This window comes from Micropterus dolomieu, linkage group LG22 (genome assembly GCF_021292245.1).
Source record: "Micropterus dolomieu isolate WLL.071019.BEF.003 ecotype Adirondacks linkage group LG22, ASM2129224v1, whole genome shotgun sequence".
Taxonomy (NCBI): domain Eukaryota; kingdom Metazoa; phylum Chordata; class Actinopteri; order Centrarchiformes; family Centrarchidae; genus Micropterus; species Micropterus dolomieu.
Genome location: NC_060171.1, coordinates 20,615,233 through 20,632,898, shown reverse-complemented (window position 1 = coordinate 20,632,898; position 17,666 = coordinate 20,615,233). Strand labels below are relative to the sequence as shown.

The window sequence follows — 17,666 nt, the reverse complement described above, 5'->3', positions numbered from 1 at the left end:
TTTGCAAGTCTGTCCTTAAAGCAATTGTCAGGTTCCCATAGGAATATCAAAACATGCTGAATAGGGTTTTTGCTCAAGTAGCAGCCTCTGAGGCTGAAAGATTAAGCCAACCCATAAGTAACAAAAACTGCAGTATGGAGTGTTAAAGTCATGTTTAATTAAAAGCATGGCTGCTTTGAGTGACAGGTGGAGGTTGTCACAGGTCGCTTACCGCAGGAACCAGGCGTCTTTTGGCCCTCCACCTCTTTACCCATTTTTGGATTAGCTGAGAGTTAGGCGAATCAGGCACTGCCAAGACTGTGCTGGCCAGAGCCACCCACATCGCTCTTCAGACGTGTATGAGTGACGTCATGAGGACTACATCCCTGTTTTATACAGTCTATGTTTCTGGCCCCCATCACCCCCATTACATCGCAATAGGAAAGGCTCTTTTAATGGCAAGCACAGGATGGATGTTTGCAGCAAGCAAAACGTGTTTCAAAGTCATATGGGCACCTGACTAATGTTTTAAGACAGACATACAAATTGTGCATCTTTGCTTTAAGTTTAGGTTGTTAGTGAAGTTAAGGTTTTAGTTTACATTGGGTGAGGTGGATCAGTGTGAAGGTCAGCGAGAGACTTTGGTCTCTGCCTGTAACCATGGTGAGAGCCATAATAAGATTTCTTTTAATTAAGAAACTGTTTGATTTTTGTGTCATGATTGTCCGTCTGATCAGTTCTTGTGCAGTAAAAACACACAGAATGTCACATTTTGAAACGTTCTCTCACAGTGTTACATACACATCCCAAATGTTTAACAAATGCATGTTGCAACAATGCAACATTGTTAAAGTTTTTCCACCAATGAGCCTTCAGGTGCAGTGCAGTATCAATAGGAGATGTGACTTTTTGTTCCACTAGAGGGCAGAACAGTTCCACAGCTGTCTAGAGGAGTGTGCCCACATCTGAGGCAGACAAACCATCTATCCTTTCTTCCCTTGGTGTGAAGGCTGTGGGACGATTTCAGTTTGATTTCGTCTGTTCTGTTTCTGTGTCTGTGTCTGAGGAGTTGAAGTCAATATTGCATTCAGTTCTCCATCTCTCTCTCTCTGTTCCTCTTTTCTGTTCAATGCAGGAATTTCAGACTGTGGTGTTAAATTGGGAGGCGTTTAAAAGTGTGTCCCTGTGAGTGGCCAGCAAAGTTTTCACTGTAGGACCCTTTAAAGAGGTCATATTATGCTTTTTGGCTTTTTTCCTCTCCTTTGTTGAGCTATATCTTTTTTGTGCATGTAACAGGTTTGCAAAGTGAAAAAGCCCAAAGTCCAGCCCAAAGGGAGTTCCTATCTCCCACAGAAAACACTGCCTGAAAACAGCTCGTTTGTAGTCCAGCCTTTTCTTCCGCTTTGCTGTGACGTCACAGCAAAGCACGTGTCTTAATGCTCGCCAAGGCTAGTCAGACACGCCCTCAAAAACACTGGTGGAATAACACACTAAGCTGCAGCACAAAGTGACAAGACGTCCGCCTGCTGCCTCTCCTCTTCTTTCAAGTCAATCATGATTTCATGGTTTCACTTATTTGTCATTGAGCAGTAGATCTTATTCTCTTTTTTACAGTCATTAATCTCCTGTTATGTTCCCGTAGAAATGACACACAGGTGCAAAAAAATATCTTATTATTTGACAATCAAACTCTGCGGTCCTATTTAGCAACAGATCTTGACCTCCATCTACACCTGCAGTGGTTATATATTGTAGGTGATGCTTTAGACTGTGGACCAGTTACTGCCTCAGAGTCACGTCTTTGTCAACCAACCAGTTCAGCAGTGTTAGTTTGAAATTTTAAATAACTGAACTGCAGCTCTGTTTTCAGACATGCTACTCTGGATTTCCCCCGTTTCGTCTGGTGCCCACAGTACTGCAGTACTGCACTTCCCCCCCCCTATTCATTTTAAATTTATTGTGCAGTATGTAGTTCCTCTGGCCAAGCGGCAACCCAGCAGGAACTGGGCAAAGGTTGTGATGCCCAGCTAAAGCCAGATGTGATGTTAGAGGCAATAAATCCCATTTGAAACAAGTTATGAAAAAGAAAACTGACAACATACTCAATGTTCTGTCATAATCTATTTTATTTACAGAAAACATGTATTAATTAATACATAAGGGAAAAGGGATAGATATGGACAAATATCACATTCGGGCTAATTTCACAACATGGAATACAGATGGCATCAGCTTAATATGATAATATGAGTAAATCTGACCAGAGAGAAAACACACACACACACACACACACACACTCTCTCTCTCTCTTTTCGTAACTCAATTTGAAGAGAAGATTTCATTCAGACATTCAGTTTAGCTGATTTATCCCGTTTCACAGCTCAGTGTTGACCATAACGCTTTACGGCATGACATGTCAATAATAAAGTGTTTCTCTCTACAGTATAATATCTTCTTTTTATACAAGTACTTTTATCCTAGATTTAAAATCACTGTTTTGGACACAGACCCATCACATTCACCACAATTTTACTACTGGGATAAACAGATTGAATATCAAAGAACATACTGCACAAGCTCATTGTAGAAGGAGTAAAGAGGAAAATATACTATATACTATATATTAGCTATTATTATATTAACTTACACCCATAGTCAATTGGACTTTTTCAAAATAAAGTGCATTCCCACCAGAATGCATTGTTTTGAGAACTAATACATGTATTTTTAAAATCAGTAAAAGTGAAGTGTGTGATATAAATATAAATGTAAAACACATTTCATTTTCAGCAGCAGAGGGAATAAGCACTACCACTGAAAATAAATGAAGTAAGTTTACAATAAGAACTCGCATACTCTACATTTTAACAATATGTTCACTACAATATTTGTGTCATCTCAATTGACAAGATTTATCACATTATGACTCCATCACAAACACGAGTCAGTATTCTCATCGTGCCGTACGTATGTTCTTGTACTGGCACAGAAGCAGGTGCTTAAAGGTGTTTTTGAAGGTGGCGTTGCAGAGGGCGTAGCAGCCCGGGTTGATGGTGCTGTTGATGTAGCAGAGCCAGTAGCCGATGGTCCAGAGGGAGTTTGGGATGCAGATGGAACAGAAAGTGTTGATCAGGACCATCACGTTGTATGGTGTCCATGTCACGACAAAAGCTACCAGGATTGCCATGATGGTGCGAGTCACCTTTTTCTCCCTGGAAGAAATGCCTTTCTTTCTCCACTTTGCCACAGCACTCTGCTTTGTTACCTGGAAAATCAGTGTAGTTTTTAATGTGATAGCAGTGGAACAAGCTATAAACATAACCTTTATCACCCTTTGTCACCTTATAAATTTGTTAGCCATAACAACGCAGGTCGTAGTTGCCATCCAGTAGAGCAATATTAGGTTTATTTTTGAGTTTTGTTTCTGGCCACTTGGTAAAAGTGTGTCCAATAATCTCTCTTTTAGTTCTGTTTTGATTTAACTAGAGTAAAAGTAAGTCTTGTTAATAAGACCAAGAGCCTACAGCTCTGTGAAGCTGCACGTATGCACAGTGCTGCTTTAAACTGGACATCAGCATGCTAATGCGTTCACACTGACAATGTTAACATGCTGAAGTTTATGGTATTGTGTTCACCATCTTAGTTTAGCGTGTTAGCATGCTATTGTTTGTTAATTAGCAGTAAACACAAAGTACAGTTAAGATTGATGGGAATGTCATTATTTTTGCAGATATTTAAATAAACTGAAGTGTTGGACAAAAAGACTTTTCACCTTGTGATGACACTATACTGAAAGTTAAGAGTTCACTAAAGTTCAGTCTGAGGGCAACATGAATGTCTTAACCAAATTTATGGCAATTAATCCAACAGTTAATCCAACACAAATGTCAACCTCATGGTGGTGCCAGAGGAGAATTCAGGGGATAACCTATGTCATTAGACTTCATCCTGTTATAGCAATAGGTGTAAAATTTTAGGGCAATCCATCCAATAGTTGAGTCATTTCAGTCTGGATCAAAGGGATCTACACTGCCATCCCTAGAGAATTGCAAATTTGGTGAAATTTGTGATTGATAATTTGTGTTCTTTAGTCATCTAAATCTCAAAAGAAGTTATTATAACTAAAGTTCAGGAACAAGACCACACCTGTCTCTTTAATTTTCAATTTTGATTTGCTTTATTGGCATGATTGTCAAAAGAACAATATTGCCAAAGCTTCAAGAAAAATACAAAAGAACAATTCCATTAATACAGTTCATTAAAAACATAAAATAAAACAGTAAACATGTGTGTGTGTTTAAATAAAAAATAGATTTAAAATTTAAAAATACAGTAAATGTGTGTGTGTTTAATGAACTGTATGAATTAAATTCACACAGTTAGTCAAATAAATAAATAAAACAGTAAACTTCTCTCTCTCACTAATCCAACCACCCACGCCTCATTCAATTCCTCCACCTGTGGCTCTCCAATCCAATCACCTGCACATATGAATATAAACTCGCCTGACCCCTTTGTCTCCCATTTGTCTCAGGTCTCACAAAGTAATTCCATCCATCAAGTAATTGTTCTTTTTCTACCACAGGGGGGTCATAAGCAAGCTGCTTATAAAGATGAGCCCTTCTCGCCCATTTTGTTCTTAGCCTCTCCGGCCAAAAATACCCTTAACAACCCCCTTCATACCTCCCTTTTCGACCTCATCATGCCTCCTTTCTTCACCGCTTCGTCCCTCTCCTCTTGACCCCTTTTTATACCTCACATTGCCGTGGTCTTTGTTAGTCAATGTACAAGCTTTTTATATAGTAATGAAATTTACCTTAAACAGTGTCCTTGTGACCAAACTTTGTCTGTCAGCGGCTGAGTTCTCTGGGGAAGGTGGCTGCGTTTGGTTGGTCTTTTTCACACAATCTGTGCCATCTGAAACAGGGGCCGCAGGGTCCTTAGATGTTGAAGCGTGGATGCTGTCTGCCGTGGAGTCCACCTGGTCAGTTCTTTCGTCCGTGCAGGGCCCGCTTCCGTTCTGCTGCTGCTCCTTCACCTCCACATCTCCAGCCTCCTCCTGAGCTTCTCTTGTTGTGATGCAGTGTTTCTGGCTTTCACATCCGTTCTCCTGGCTGTGATAGGTGCCCTCTCCCAGACTGGTACCTGAAGTCTTCCTGCTGTCCCTTCGAATGCGGCTGCGGCTGGCCTTGGAGATGCGCCAGTAGAGGTGGATCATGATGGCCACAGGTAGGTAAAAAGCTGCTATGGCTGTCCCAAATGTCACCGCTGGGTTTGAGAAGAACTGGATGTAGCACTCACCTTGCGGCACGGTTCTCCCGCCCACAATGAACTGCCAGAACAAAATGGCTGGAGCCCACAGGATGAAGGACAAGACCCAGGCTGCAGCAATCATCAGGCCTGCCATCTTGGTGCTGCGGCGTGCTGGGTAGCTCAGCGGTTTGGTGACACAGAAGTAACGGTCAAAACTAATGATGAGAAGGTTCATGACTGAGGCGTTGCTGACAACATAATCGACAGCCAACCACAGGTCACACACCACTGCTCCCAAAGGCCAATAGCCAATCACTATATAGACAGTGTAGAGGTTCATGGAGCAGACGCCAATAATGAGATCTGCACAGGCCAGGCTGAACAGGAAGTAGTTGTTGACGGTCTGCAGGTTTCTGTTTACCTTTAGAGAGACAACATGGAGCAGGCTGTCAGATGCTAATCTTTTTTTGTGCAATGTGATGTGTGTTTTCTCATTTCTATTAGATTATGGCTGTGCACAGGGATGCACATGCCGTATTCTTATCTCTGAGTCTGGGTGTGCTTTCTAGGGAGGGCCATTTCATTCAAAACCCCACCCAAACTGCAGGCTACCTACCTATTAGCAGACATCACCTAATCAGTCATCATGTGCTGCCACCCAGCAGGGTTGCACTGATTGGATAGAGACAAACTTTGAAAATAAGCTCAAATCTAAGGCAGAGGAAATAGGTATTAACATTAATTTGTGCCCTGCAGTGTGTTAGTTAGTTGTACCATCATGGCTAATCCCAGAAAATGAAGTTTATGCATACATGCTGAATAATAACAAAAGAAAGATATCAGGAGATGTAGTCAAGGAAATTAAGTCTCATCTGCAATAACAATGGAGTGCATATTTAAAGAATTATACAGAGGGATCGATAGGATCCAGAGTGTTAGGGAAGTGGCTTTTGGAGTAACCATTCCTGAATTAAGAATTAAAAACGGACATAGAATTTCAGAGTAGATGTCAGTATTCAAAGCAGAGATGCTGGCAATATTATGGGGACGATATCCCAGACAACTCAGTCATATGCAGCAATTCAGTAGCAGCTTTAACTACTCCAAGAGGAATCAAATCCAAGTACAGACCTGATTTAGTGAAAGAGATTTATTAAAAATTATAAAGAATTCAGGGTGTGTTCTCGCTCTACTTCCTTTTTAAGTGAGCCGATTTAATTTATGTCCAATTGGCGCTACCCAGCTGGGTGGTGCACAATGTCCAATTGGGTTGCTTTGAGCTGAGTGGCCCCGCAGGATCACTGGAGAGGATGTGTGTAGTTTCAAACAAGTTACCAGACACACACTTTGGGTGGGGTTTTGAATAAAATGACTCTCCATACTTTTCAAGGTATCCAGAGATGGATGCTTTAAATACACTCATTAATCATGAATAATCAAGAAAACCCAAACCTTTATAGAGAGCATAACCAGGATGTTTCCAATGACGGTGATCAGACTCAGAGATCCAGCCACCAGGATGATGAGCACAATCTCCACAGTTGTGTACGGACTTCCAGAGAAGAGACTGGTGTTATTACCACTGCTGATATTGGTGGTGTGGGATGAATTCAGAGTCTCCATACTGTCTAGTTTTGGATTTCCGTCTCAGATGCTTCAAGCTCGACTCTTATCTGTACAATACCTGTCAAACACAAAGGTGATAAAATAATTAGCCAACTAGTTTGCCTTTTTGTGATGACAATTTGTGTGTGCATTTGTCTGTCTGCACAGTTACAGATACAAAATCATGCGTAACTTTCAGCGTGTAAACATCTGGCAGGTGTTTTGAGTGTTTTTGAGCCTTTGGCTTGGCCCAGGTGTGAAGGATGGACAGGTGAGCAAATAAAGGCCGCAGCAGCTGTGTTTAAAAATATACGGCACCACATACTGATATCAGGAATAACACACTGAAACTTGTTTTGGAGTAAAAAGGCTTGAAATGTGTTTTTATCTTTTCATATACAGTCTATGGTTATGATCTTATATCTGTTAATCAGCTGTAGATATGATTTGACCTGAATGGTCAAACACAAAAAAGTATCAAATATAAATACAAAAGCAGATGCTACTTGTTATTTTTTAAACCATTGCACTATTTGATTTGAGTTTCCTTGCTGAAGTCTACACCCACAGCTTAAGTGACCAGGAAGTCTTAACTCTGCTCAAATCTGAACTGACAGATTAAACAGGAGCATCTTACCAGGCCACCTACACCTCTTGAGAGTTCATTTAAATTTCCAGTCCTGCTTTGAAAGTCACAAAATGCCCTTTTAGAGTATCTAATATGTGCGTAAGAGCCAATTCAAAAATGTCAAGTTGTTAACTTGATCCTGCAGGCATAGAGGACTCATTTCCTAACAACATATCTGCTCCTTGATGTGGAATAGGTACTGCCTAGTTTGTGTGTCCAAGTGTGCATGGATGTGTCTATGTGTGCTTATGTATTTGCTCTTTGAGACAGATGTCCAAATAAACCTAAATGGAAGCCATGGTTTTAATGTCAAGCCAGGGCAGGTTCTCTGAAGCGAAACGTTTACCTGCACAACAATTTCTGCTTTCTGAGTGAGAAAAGAAGTGGGGGGAAATTACGTCTTTGGCACAGAAACTGCCTGTTCTGTGAGTTATGAAAGACTGTTTCATTGAGTGTACAAACAGATTTCTACTGGGACAACCCACACTAAAAATTCCGGCAATCAGGGTTAGGTGCTTTGGATAAAAGCATCTATTAAACACCATATGATATGCATATGGAAATAGATGTTCTTTTGTATTTATAATGGGCTGTGATGGCCAAAAATATACACGGCATAACAATGTGATTAACTGATGTATTGTGATCAGAAAATCAATGTAAAGAGACCATGAGGGTTGTTGCATATTGCTAAAACCCTGTAAGTGACTCCATTAGGCCACATGATAACATCAAACTGTACCTGAGAGATGGTTCCTTCCTGCTCTTACAGCAAGATGAAACTTCATTAGAGCATCTCTAACTCTATCACTTACTCATCAAAGACCCATTCTGGGCTGTTTCTGTCGTACATGAGAAAGAGTTGGGGTGTGTGTTTGTTCTTGTGTGTGTGTGTGTGTGTGTGTGTGTGTGAGGGTTTAGTTCATCTATAATTCTCAGGACCTTGGTCTTGAAAGCCTGTGATTCTTAGATTTGAGTTATGAGGACATGTTGGTCTCATAGTGAATTTGGAGTTACTGGGTAATATTGTGCTAATATAAGAATCAGGGTTAAATTAAAGTTAGGTTCAGGGCATGTCTGTGTATTTGCATTAATCAGGTTGTGGGGAAAATAGTCTGTTCACGTGATCCCATCAAAGGGATTTACTTCTCATTTTAGGACAAAATCAGGTCCCCACTGGGTATACTATTACATTTTATGGTTAAGACTTGTTTTTTGGTGAAGGTTAAGGTTAGGTTTAGGGTCGCAGTAAGGCATGTAACAATAATGGTAAACATATGGTCTCTAAGTCAGTAAGGAATTAAGGTGAATCAATGCAATGTACGTTTAAGCTGTGGTGGAAGAAGTGTCTAGGTCCTTTTAAGTCAAAGTGTCAACAACACAAAGTTAAAATATTAAATTTCAACAAAGTACAGAAATGTAATCAGGAACAATTACTTATACCGGCAATAACTGCAGCAAAAACAAGTTGTTAACAAATTAACCATCATCACCTTTTAGGTTGATGTGGCTAATCATGTATCAAGCCACCTGGAAAAAGTAGGTCCAATATTCACTCTCTTTTAGCTTTGTTTTTTGGGAAATATCTAGCTCTTTATCTGCTAAATTCTCCACTGTGTTCACCAGCTAGTCGCTAACTGTGTCTGCCAGATGTTTGGTTCTGAGCAGGTATTGTAGCCTTTTCTCTAACAGCTGCCTGCCATGACTGAAAACGAAGCTATGAGAGCAGTGAGAGTGAATCAAAAGAGTAAAGCTGCGGCCAGACAGCTAAACAATGAGCTGAAATGCACTCTAAAGCTCTGTAAAGCTGAGGGGAACTGCACATTCAAATCGTAATTTTCTATACTACCCCTTATATATATATATATATATACATATATATATATATATATAACATATACATAACAACTGGAAAACAGGTTTCAACCATTAATATATCTCAAAGAGACAGAAGTGGAGGTGGCCTCTGTTAATAAAGTAACACCTCAATATTTATCAGATTGACCTACGGATGGGAGGCCAATGATATTCACAGAGAGCGATCAGTAGTGCTAAAGCAGAATTTCATTAAACTCTCTGGAAAAAAGTGGAAGCCCTGTTTTTTATTAGTGGACAAACATTGGACAACAGAGGAATCAACAGGTTCAGCAGAATACATGGCTCAGAAAAACATGTGGTCTGAAAGGGATCAATTATATTGATAACTTCAATCTGTTTTGAGGTTGTAGGCATCTTTTCAAGGAAGCTATAAAACCTCAATTTATAAGTAAAACTACTGAACTGGTCTTTAACAATTGTTTTGATGTTTTAGCGTTGGTGTCATTAGATCTCAGTGCTGCATTCGACATGGTTGGGATTAAACTGGATGGGACTTTCTGGCTGAACTTGTTTTAATCTTATTTGAATGATGATTACTTTGTGTCGATCAGTAATTAGATATCCGAGCTTACAAAAATAACCTGTGGAGTTCCCCAAGGCGCCATTCTGGGGCCTCTTCTGTTCAATATCTACACGCTCCCTTTAGGGCAAATTATGTAAAACAATAAATTTTGCAGATGACACACAGATTTACATAACAATATAACCAGATGACTATGGTCTCATAAGAGCACTGAGTAAGTACATCGTTCAAATCATTGATTAGATGGGCCAAAATGTTCCCCAGTAAAACAATGATAAAACTGAAATAATTGTCTTTGGACACTTAAAAATTAGCGCTCAGCTTTAACGTTAAAGATCACAAACCAGGCCAGAAATCATGGTGCAGTCATAAACTCAGAGCTAAATTTTAACATTCACATTAACACATTATAAAAACTATCACTTTAAGAACATTTTTTTAACCCATCCATCCATCCGTCGTCAACTGCTTATCCTGCGGACAGGGCCGCGGGGGGCTAGAGCCAATCCCAGCTGACATCGGGCGAAAGGCAGGGTACACCCTGGACAGGTTGCCAGTCCATCGCAGGGCCACACATAGGCAAACAACCACACACACACACACACACACACACACACACACCTAAGGACAATTTAGAGCCACCAATTAACACAGTCCGCATGTCTTTGGATGGAGAAGAAAGCTGGAGCACCCTAAGAGAACCCATGCAGACCACACACACCTTCTTGCTGTGAGGCGACAGTGCTAACCACTGCACCACCATGCTGCCCCATATTAAGAATTAAAAGATTGGTTATGTCTCAGCAGGATTTAGAAAAAACTTGTTTATCCTTTATCTTCAGTTGGCTCAACTAATTCTGCTGTCTTTTCAGGTCTCTGTAAGAAGTCAAACAGCTCCAAGCCGAGGAGAGTGGATCACACCATCTTTATACTGGTTTCCTGTTTGTCAAATAAATAATAAATCTAAAATGTACTATTAGTTTATAAAGCACTGCATGGTTTAGGGCCAAAATACATTTCTGTTCTGCTGCTCTGTTTTGCACCATCCAGACCTCTCAGGTCATCTAGGACAGGTCTGCTTACTGTTAAATAGTCCAAACTAAACATGGAGAAGAAGTATTCAGTTTTTATGTACCACGTACCTGGAGAACTACCACAACACTCTCAAATCTTTTAAATCTGGGCTTAAAACCTTTCTGTTTGCCACTGCATTTTACATTTGCCTTATCTACACACACACACCTATATATATAGCCCGTCCTCACTTCTTCCCTTCATTCACATAAGACCCACATTACTGGACCTCACTAATTGTTATTCAGGGCTACTGGAGAGAGTCATAGAGGCAAACAGTATTTCTTTGACAGGCACAGAAACATAGTAATTAGATCCAGCAGATGCTGCCTGCAACAGCTGTACCAGTAATATGCTTCTAGGATGTAGTAGTACTCTTCTGGCAGGGTGAGCTTTGCTTTAAAAAGTCTGCACTGTCTTTGAGATCATGAACGATACAACAGTCAGCTACAGAGTCAGTAATGAGCTGGCAGATGAAATGGTGAAACAAGGGGCTTGTTTGCAGAGACAAAAGCAGGTGTGGACTGCGACTGCGGATGTTACTCAGAGTACACAGTTTCATCACAAGGAGGATTAACGACTACAAGGGATCAAAGTGTTGTGTTTTATAATTGTTTCATTGCAAAATTGATTTTTGTCTCATAAATGTATTTTATAGTTTGCTGTATTTTGTCAGCCAAACATGTTTCTAACTGAGAATCTGTAACATCATTTTGGATGTTTTTACAGATGGATTTCCAGCTCAAACAGCAACTGCAAAGCATGTAAATACACAATATGTTGAGTAATGAAACTAAAAATGACCATAAATGAGACAAAATGACCTAGAAAAATACAGTACATACGTTTAGTTTCAGGCATTGTTTATGGTCATTAGTAGTATTTGACAGACTTGAAATTGTTTTTAACTGCAGTATTTTGAGGCAAAAGTCTCTGATGATGTTATTGTTAGTTGTTATTGTAGTTACTGTAAGTGGGTTTGCCACACAAGTTAGTTGTGATTTCAGAGAAGTGTGTCTTGAATCTGAAGAGTGGGAAATTTCACATCAGCCTGAGCTTTGGCCTCGCACAACAGTGTAACGGAGAGAAGAGAAAACCATTGAATGTCCAATGCTGCACTGCAGTGGAGCCAGAAAAGTGCAGAGGAGAAGGGGAAAAGAGGGACTTTATGAGGACTACAAAAGAAAACTGAGGTGATAAGGTACAGAGAAGATAACACACAAGGGAGGCAAAAGATGAAAATCATTTCTAAAAACTGCTGGCGTTTTTTAAAGCAAGGCAACTGCAGTGCCACACAAGCAGAGGAAGTAGGAGGGTAATGAGCAAAGATTAAAAACTTGATTTCATCTGTTAGGCCTACAGTTTTCAGGGAGGAGCTGCCTGTTTCAAATCTAATTTCCCTCTTAAACACAAACAGGGGGATTCCTCGGGAGCAGGGAGACAGGGGAATCCAGAGTCGGGATCTGATGCCGGTGGCTGATTGAAACCTTTCAGCTCAGGACAGTGATGAAGATAAACATTTCTGGAGCAGCCTTAGGGGAACAATAAAACTCTGAAAATAGAAACTGGAAGCTGAAACTGCATGTAGAGCGTCAAATTTCATCCAATATATTCAATTTTTAAGTTATCACATTATATTCCTGGAATTTTCCTGGTGTGTTTATGAGTTTATAGTGACATTTTCATCATATTTTAATGTCCTTATAATATCTATCTATCTATCTATCTATCTATCTATCTATCTATCTATCTATTTATCTATTTATCTATCTATCTATCTATCTATCTATCTCTCTCTCTCTATATATATATATATATATACATATATATATATAATTTTACAATATTTACCCTAATACCCTAATTTGATCTATGATTGTTTAAATCAAGTGTTTCTACTTTACAGCATAAGAAAGCTTAACATGGTTATAAAAAAAATCACACCCTGAAGGGATTCATGTGAAAACTGAAATACAGGAAAAATGTTTTCTGACTTTATACAAAATATATTATTATCTTATATTGAGCTAACAGCTATTAAAATCTGTCCCAGGTAGCTGTTCCACAAGTTAGGTTAATTTTCTACAAATAAAGTGTAATCACCTGCAGAGGTTTGGTAAAAAAACAGAGAGAAATGTCATCTTACCTTCTTTGCTGTGAATGACATGGATGAGCTGTTTTAGTTCGGGCCATGTTACTCTCACCTCTGTTGAGACACTGAAGCAGGGAAGCAGAAAGTAACCCTACGTTGATGTCGCTCCTCCTCTGACAAGAACCAGTGAGTAAGTCTGTGTGTGTGTGTGTGTGTGTGTTAGAGAGAGAAAGAGAGACTGACGGACAGAGCAGGGAGGGGTTATGGGGGCTATTAGTGACTGCTGTGTTGTATCCCTTAAGCTAGGGTCGCAAATTTGAATAAACTAGAGACGGAGACAGACAGAGACAGATGTTTGTTTCAGGACCATGGAAAGCACTGGCCTCTCCAGCACAAACGCATCATATTCTCCTGCGTTACAAAGCTGTAGGCGATTATGTGGAGAGAAGTTTGAGTGGCTGTGGCAATGAAATCAAATGGTAAAGCACTATTAAAAAGAGGACAAAAGCAAAGGATCTCACTGTTTTCTGTTGCTGCAGGACGTTAACCTTTAAGACTCTGTTGTTTTGACCTTTTAACCAAACCGGTGACGCAGCCTGCCCCAGTTGGTGGATGACCTTACTTTGATGGAATTATCACAAAGAATAATGGTCCCTCTCCACAAAACAATATTGCAAATGAAATGAGGATCGTGCCAACAAACAGGCCTGAGCCGGGCACGTAAGCATGATTTGATATGAAATGATTTATTGTGCTTGTCCCGGTCCAGCCTTATGATGATGTATCATTGATCACATCAGCATTGGTCTGTTAATTGATTTGCTTGGATATAATGTAAACTGTGTTAGACTTCTGCAAATTTTCTGTTCTGTGTAATCACTGTGATTTAATACCACATATTATTATTTGATTAATGTAATGTGGGGGCGGTTATGTCGTAGAAAACTGTATTGGTGTGTCAATGGGCATGAGCTTCACTCACACTGCTGTTTCACCATTTGTCATGAACACAAATCAATACGAGGCTTCGACTCTGTGTCTCCACTACATGTGTGTCTTTGGTTTCCTGTCTCCTTAGAAATTTTTCCAATTTCTAAGACACTCAAGCAGATCTTCTTATTTGCAATAATTGTTATTCTTATATATATAATATATAATATAATATAAAAAAAAAAGGATTATTTGATGATGTATGATAACATGGACCTTACAATAAAAGTTGAATTAGGCTCTGGTAATAATGAGAAGTAACATATGAATGGTAAAATAGTTAAAGCAATAGTTTGACAGAGCGAGGCTAGGATTTTCCCTCTGTTTCCAGACTTTGTGCTAATCTAAGCTAACGTCTGTTGGCTATAGCTACTTATTTATCGTACAGACTGGAGAGTGGTCTCCATCCTCTCATCTAACTCTCTGCATGAAAGTGAATAAGTGTATTGTGCAAAATATTCCTTTGCTAAAAGAGCCAGTGTTTTTGTAATCTAATTCGTGTTATTGACAACCAAATTAGAAGTTGGGTATTTTTCACAGGATATACATGTATGTGTGTATGGTGGCATAGTTTATGGTTCTTGATTCCAAGTGAAATGTCAAAACATAACAAGACAGATGTTTTCATGATGCTTCCATTGCGCGATGCCTTATTTGGATTTAAGGCTCTGACTCTGAATGTATAATCCGTAAGGGTCATACAGTCGTATCTAGTCCTTGCTGGCCACCGGCGGTTGCTTTGCATAGTAACATTGTATGAAGGCTTCCTTCCTCGCACAAGCACTTAAATAGTGTCTGCATATGTGAATGGGCTGGTTAAAGGGCTTAGTTTCACCAAAGGCTTCATCCTTTGTTTTATTGTGTCAGATGGTATATGTTTTTCCTGTCAAGTTACACGCAAGCTGACCTACGTTCAAAAGCTCAACACAGACTGCTGTATTCATGGGCTGAAATGAAAGTGTTGAGTGACAGAAAACATAAAGGATGCACTGCTGCAGGGCATACAATGTATAGCAATAATGTATGATAAAAGCCATCACCCCTCGCAAACATATATTTCCATTTCACGCAAAATCGCCTTTCTCATCATTCCTTCTCTTCTCATTTGTTAACTTCCTCCGTTTCTTGCCCATGTAAGCACAGCAGTCTTGCAACGTAAGTCCTAAAAAATTATATACATCTCTTAGTGTCCTCACAGTAAGAAGAACACTCTCTATTAAAAGTCGCCATCCCCTCTGTGTGAATAATAAAGCTTACAATGAAGCTCTTTCCTCTTCACTATATGAAGCAAAGCCCCATGGCTGCAAGGAAATTAGGTCATCTAGTTGGAGCCCGAGCAGCTGTTTGAATGGCGAGGGGCCACACACAATAGCAGCCCTCTATCCAACACTTCTGACAGGACAGTCTCGCACTTTCTGAAATTTACTGGTGCATTCAGTAATCAACAACAAAGCTGTGGAATTCATAAAATGTTTAACATAAAGAGAGAGAAATCATCAAAGTCATACTGCAAGTTTTTCTTTGCTAACATTATTATATATTACATCATGAGCTGATAGGTTAATGTTGATGACACAGACGTTTACCGTAACTCTTTTTGGGGCCTGGAGCGAATCGTGACATTATAATCTCCTCTGATGATTCATCAAAGACTGACTGTAATTCATCATGGTGTTCAGCCTTGGGATTTGGGCCACCTGGTCAACAATGTCCAGAAATAATACAACAACAAATAGTATAAACGGAGAGCCATGAATCCAAAGGGAGACTGATAAACAAATCTAACAATAATCACAGGAGAAAGGCAGGTGAGAAATAAAAGTGCAAAGTAACAATGATTGCTAAACCAAACAGGCAGGGTTTCAGGCAAAGTCATCAGACACACTGTGCACAAACGACACACAGCATGGACTGGACTGGACTGGATTGAACAGCAGTCAATAAATACAGAGCAGGGAGGGAACAAACAGGTGAGACATAATGGGTAATCAAGGTGGGCAGGTAGGGTGATTAACAGGTGGTACAAATCAGGGGAAATCAGGAAGACAGGACACAAGGCTACATGTGAAATGCGAATCAGAAAAGGGAACAGACAGGACTCAGGACATTAGACCCCAAAACACAGAGACCTTAAACTAAACAACAAAACAAGCAGGGACATAATTCTAACACATTAAACAAGAAACACAGACCAAACAGACAGACCGAAATCATGACAAAAACCTTTACATTTTGTTCCATGTTGTACAAACTGAACACAGACATGCGTCTTTCCGGCTACCATCTGTATTTGAATTAGGTAAGAGATGGTCAAAGGTTTAAAGGAACTTCTGGATTTTTTAAAATGTTGAAAGATTTACTTTTTAGTTAAACAAATGCTTAGCTCTGTGACTCCAATCTAATGACAATAGACATACAAACTAGGGCTAATGATAAATATGACCACAGAATTTCGGTTATCTTCTTTGTAGATTAACAGTAGAAAAATGTTTCAAATAGTATCACCATAAAATAAATGGTGATGATGTTCAGTGGTACTACACTCTCTGATGGTTTATTTCCAACTAAAAGACAAAAGACTAAATATTAACCATTACCATGTAGAAAGTTCCATAACTCATGGTGAAAGGACACTATGATTTATCTTCATGCATGTTTATCAAAATAATACAAATGAATTGTGTTAAAGTAAAGAGTCGCAAGAGGCAGATTTAAAACATAGTGGTAAAGGGTAATATAACCTGACTTTGTCTCGAGTATAGGTCAAGCTACAAAACACTGGATCCTACAATTCCCATAATACAATGTAATAGCATATTTCATTAGAACCTCTGTACCGCAGATGCCCACTTCAATCCCAAACCGAGACACCATGAAGCCAAAGGCAATATATAGCTGTTTTCACAAGCTTAGTAGCTAGTGACAAACAAACTGAACTTCATGTGTAAAATTGGTGGAGTTTGTATAAACTGAATGATAGTGACACCAACTCAAGGACTCATATGTATCTTTATGCAAACACTTTGTGAATAGTTTGTCTGTAATCTGTTAACATGCAGTTACAACCATCTTACAGATGAAAGCCGTTTACTGAAAGGTCCCAATAAAAGTCCCTCCTTCAGTCACTGGTCACCAGCTCTTATGTTTCTGTCTCCTACTGACTGGCTGCTTTATGACTCTGCTGCCATCTGGAGGACTAATGTCTTCCTTTTCTCTCTCCAGCAAATCCTCATGATGTCTCCTCCTCCTAATCCGAAAATTTTAACTGACCAAAAGTGGAAGTGATTTAACCAGCTCGCATCCCTTTGCAAACCGATGCCACTTACATAATTGAGGGCAGCGCTTCAGTGTTATAACATCAAATCAGAAATAAGTAGACACTTACACAGCTTCCAGGTTTTGTGATTGAGCAACCCTATTTCATGATTTTTGTTAAACATATTAATAACTTGGCACAAATCTCTGATTCATATTTCAAATAAGTCTGACAAAAATATTTACTCAATGTACATGTACAGGCTTTTTGCAGTGCTTTCAACGGCATCTCTCTTATTGAACTGATGGAATTTGCTCAGTTGAGAAAGATGAAAACTAAGTAAGCAAGAGAAGGTTGTGAGTTCAAACCTTGGTCATCCCGGTCTTTC

At 39.6% G+C, this 17,666-nt stretch overlaps 2 protein-coding genes across 2 annotated transcripts in view; one reads left to right on the top strand and one right to left on the bottom strand.

Moving 5' to 3' along the window:
* LOC123961427 (zona pellucida sperm-binding protein 3-like) overlaps positions 1 to 17,666 on the top strand; it is a gene marked incomplete in the record, with an annotated part of 791,580 nt that overhangs the window by 65,354 nt on the left and 708,560 nt on the right.
* Positions 2,161 to 13,176, bottom strand: LOC123961432 (muscarinic acetylcholine receptor M2-like). The gene is made up of 4 exons (XM_046036831.1): positions 13,087 to 13,176; positions 6,685 to 6,916; positions 4,796 to 5,653; positions 2,161 to 3,244 (listed from the first exon to the last, which is right to left on the bottom strand). Exons 2-4 carry the CDS (start codon positions 6,853 to 6,855, stop codon positions 2,933 to 2,935), a joined length of 1,341 nt encoding a protein of 446 aa, XP_045892787.1. The 5' UTR covers positions 6,856 to 6,916; positions 13,087 to 13,176; the 3' UTR covers positions 2,161 to 2,932.

What these genes read in the sequence shown, in the direction of transcription:
- LOC123961432 (XM_046036831.1), bottom strand. Translation starts at nt 6,855, where the DNA reads ATGGAGACTCTGAATTCATCCCACACCACCAATATCAGCAGTGGTAAT. An exon ending in TGGTTATGCTCTCTATAAAG is followed by an intron (nt 5,654 to 6,684) that starts GTTTGGGTTTTC and finishes GTCTCTCTAAAG; the next exon opens with GTAAACAGAAACCTGCAGAC. An exon ending in TCACAAGGACACTGTTTAAG is followed by an intron (nt 3,245 to 4,795) that starts GTAAATTTCATT and finishes CTGATTTTCCAG; the next exon opens with GTAACAAAGCAGAGTGCTGT.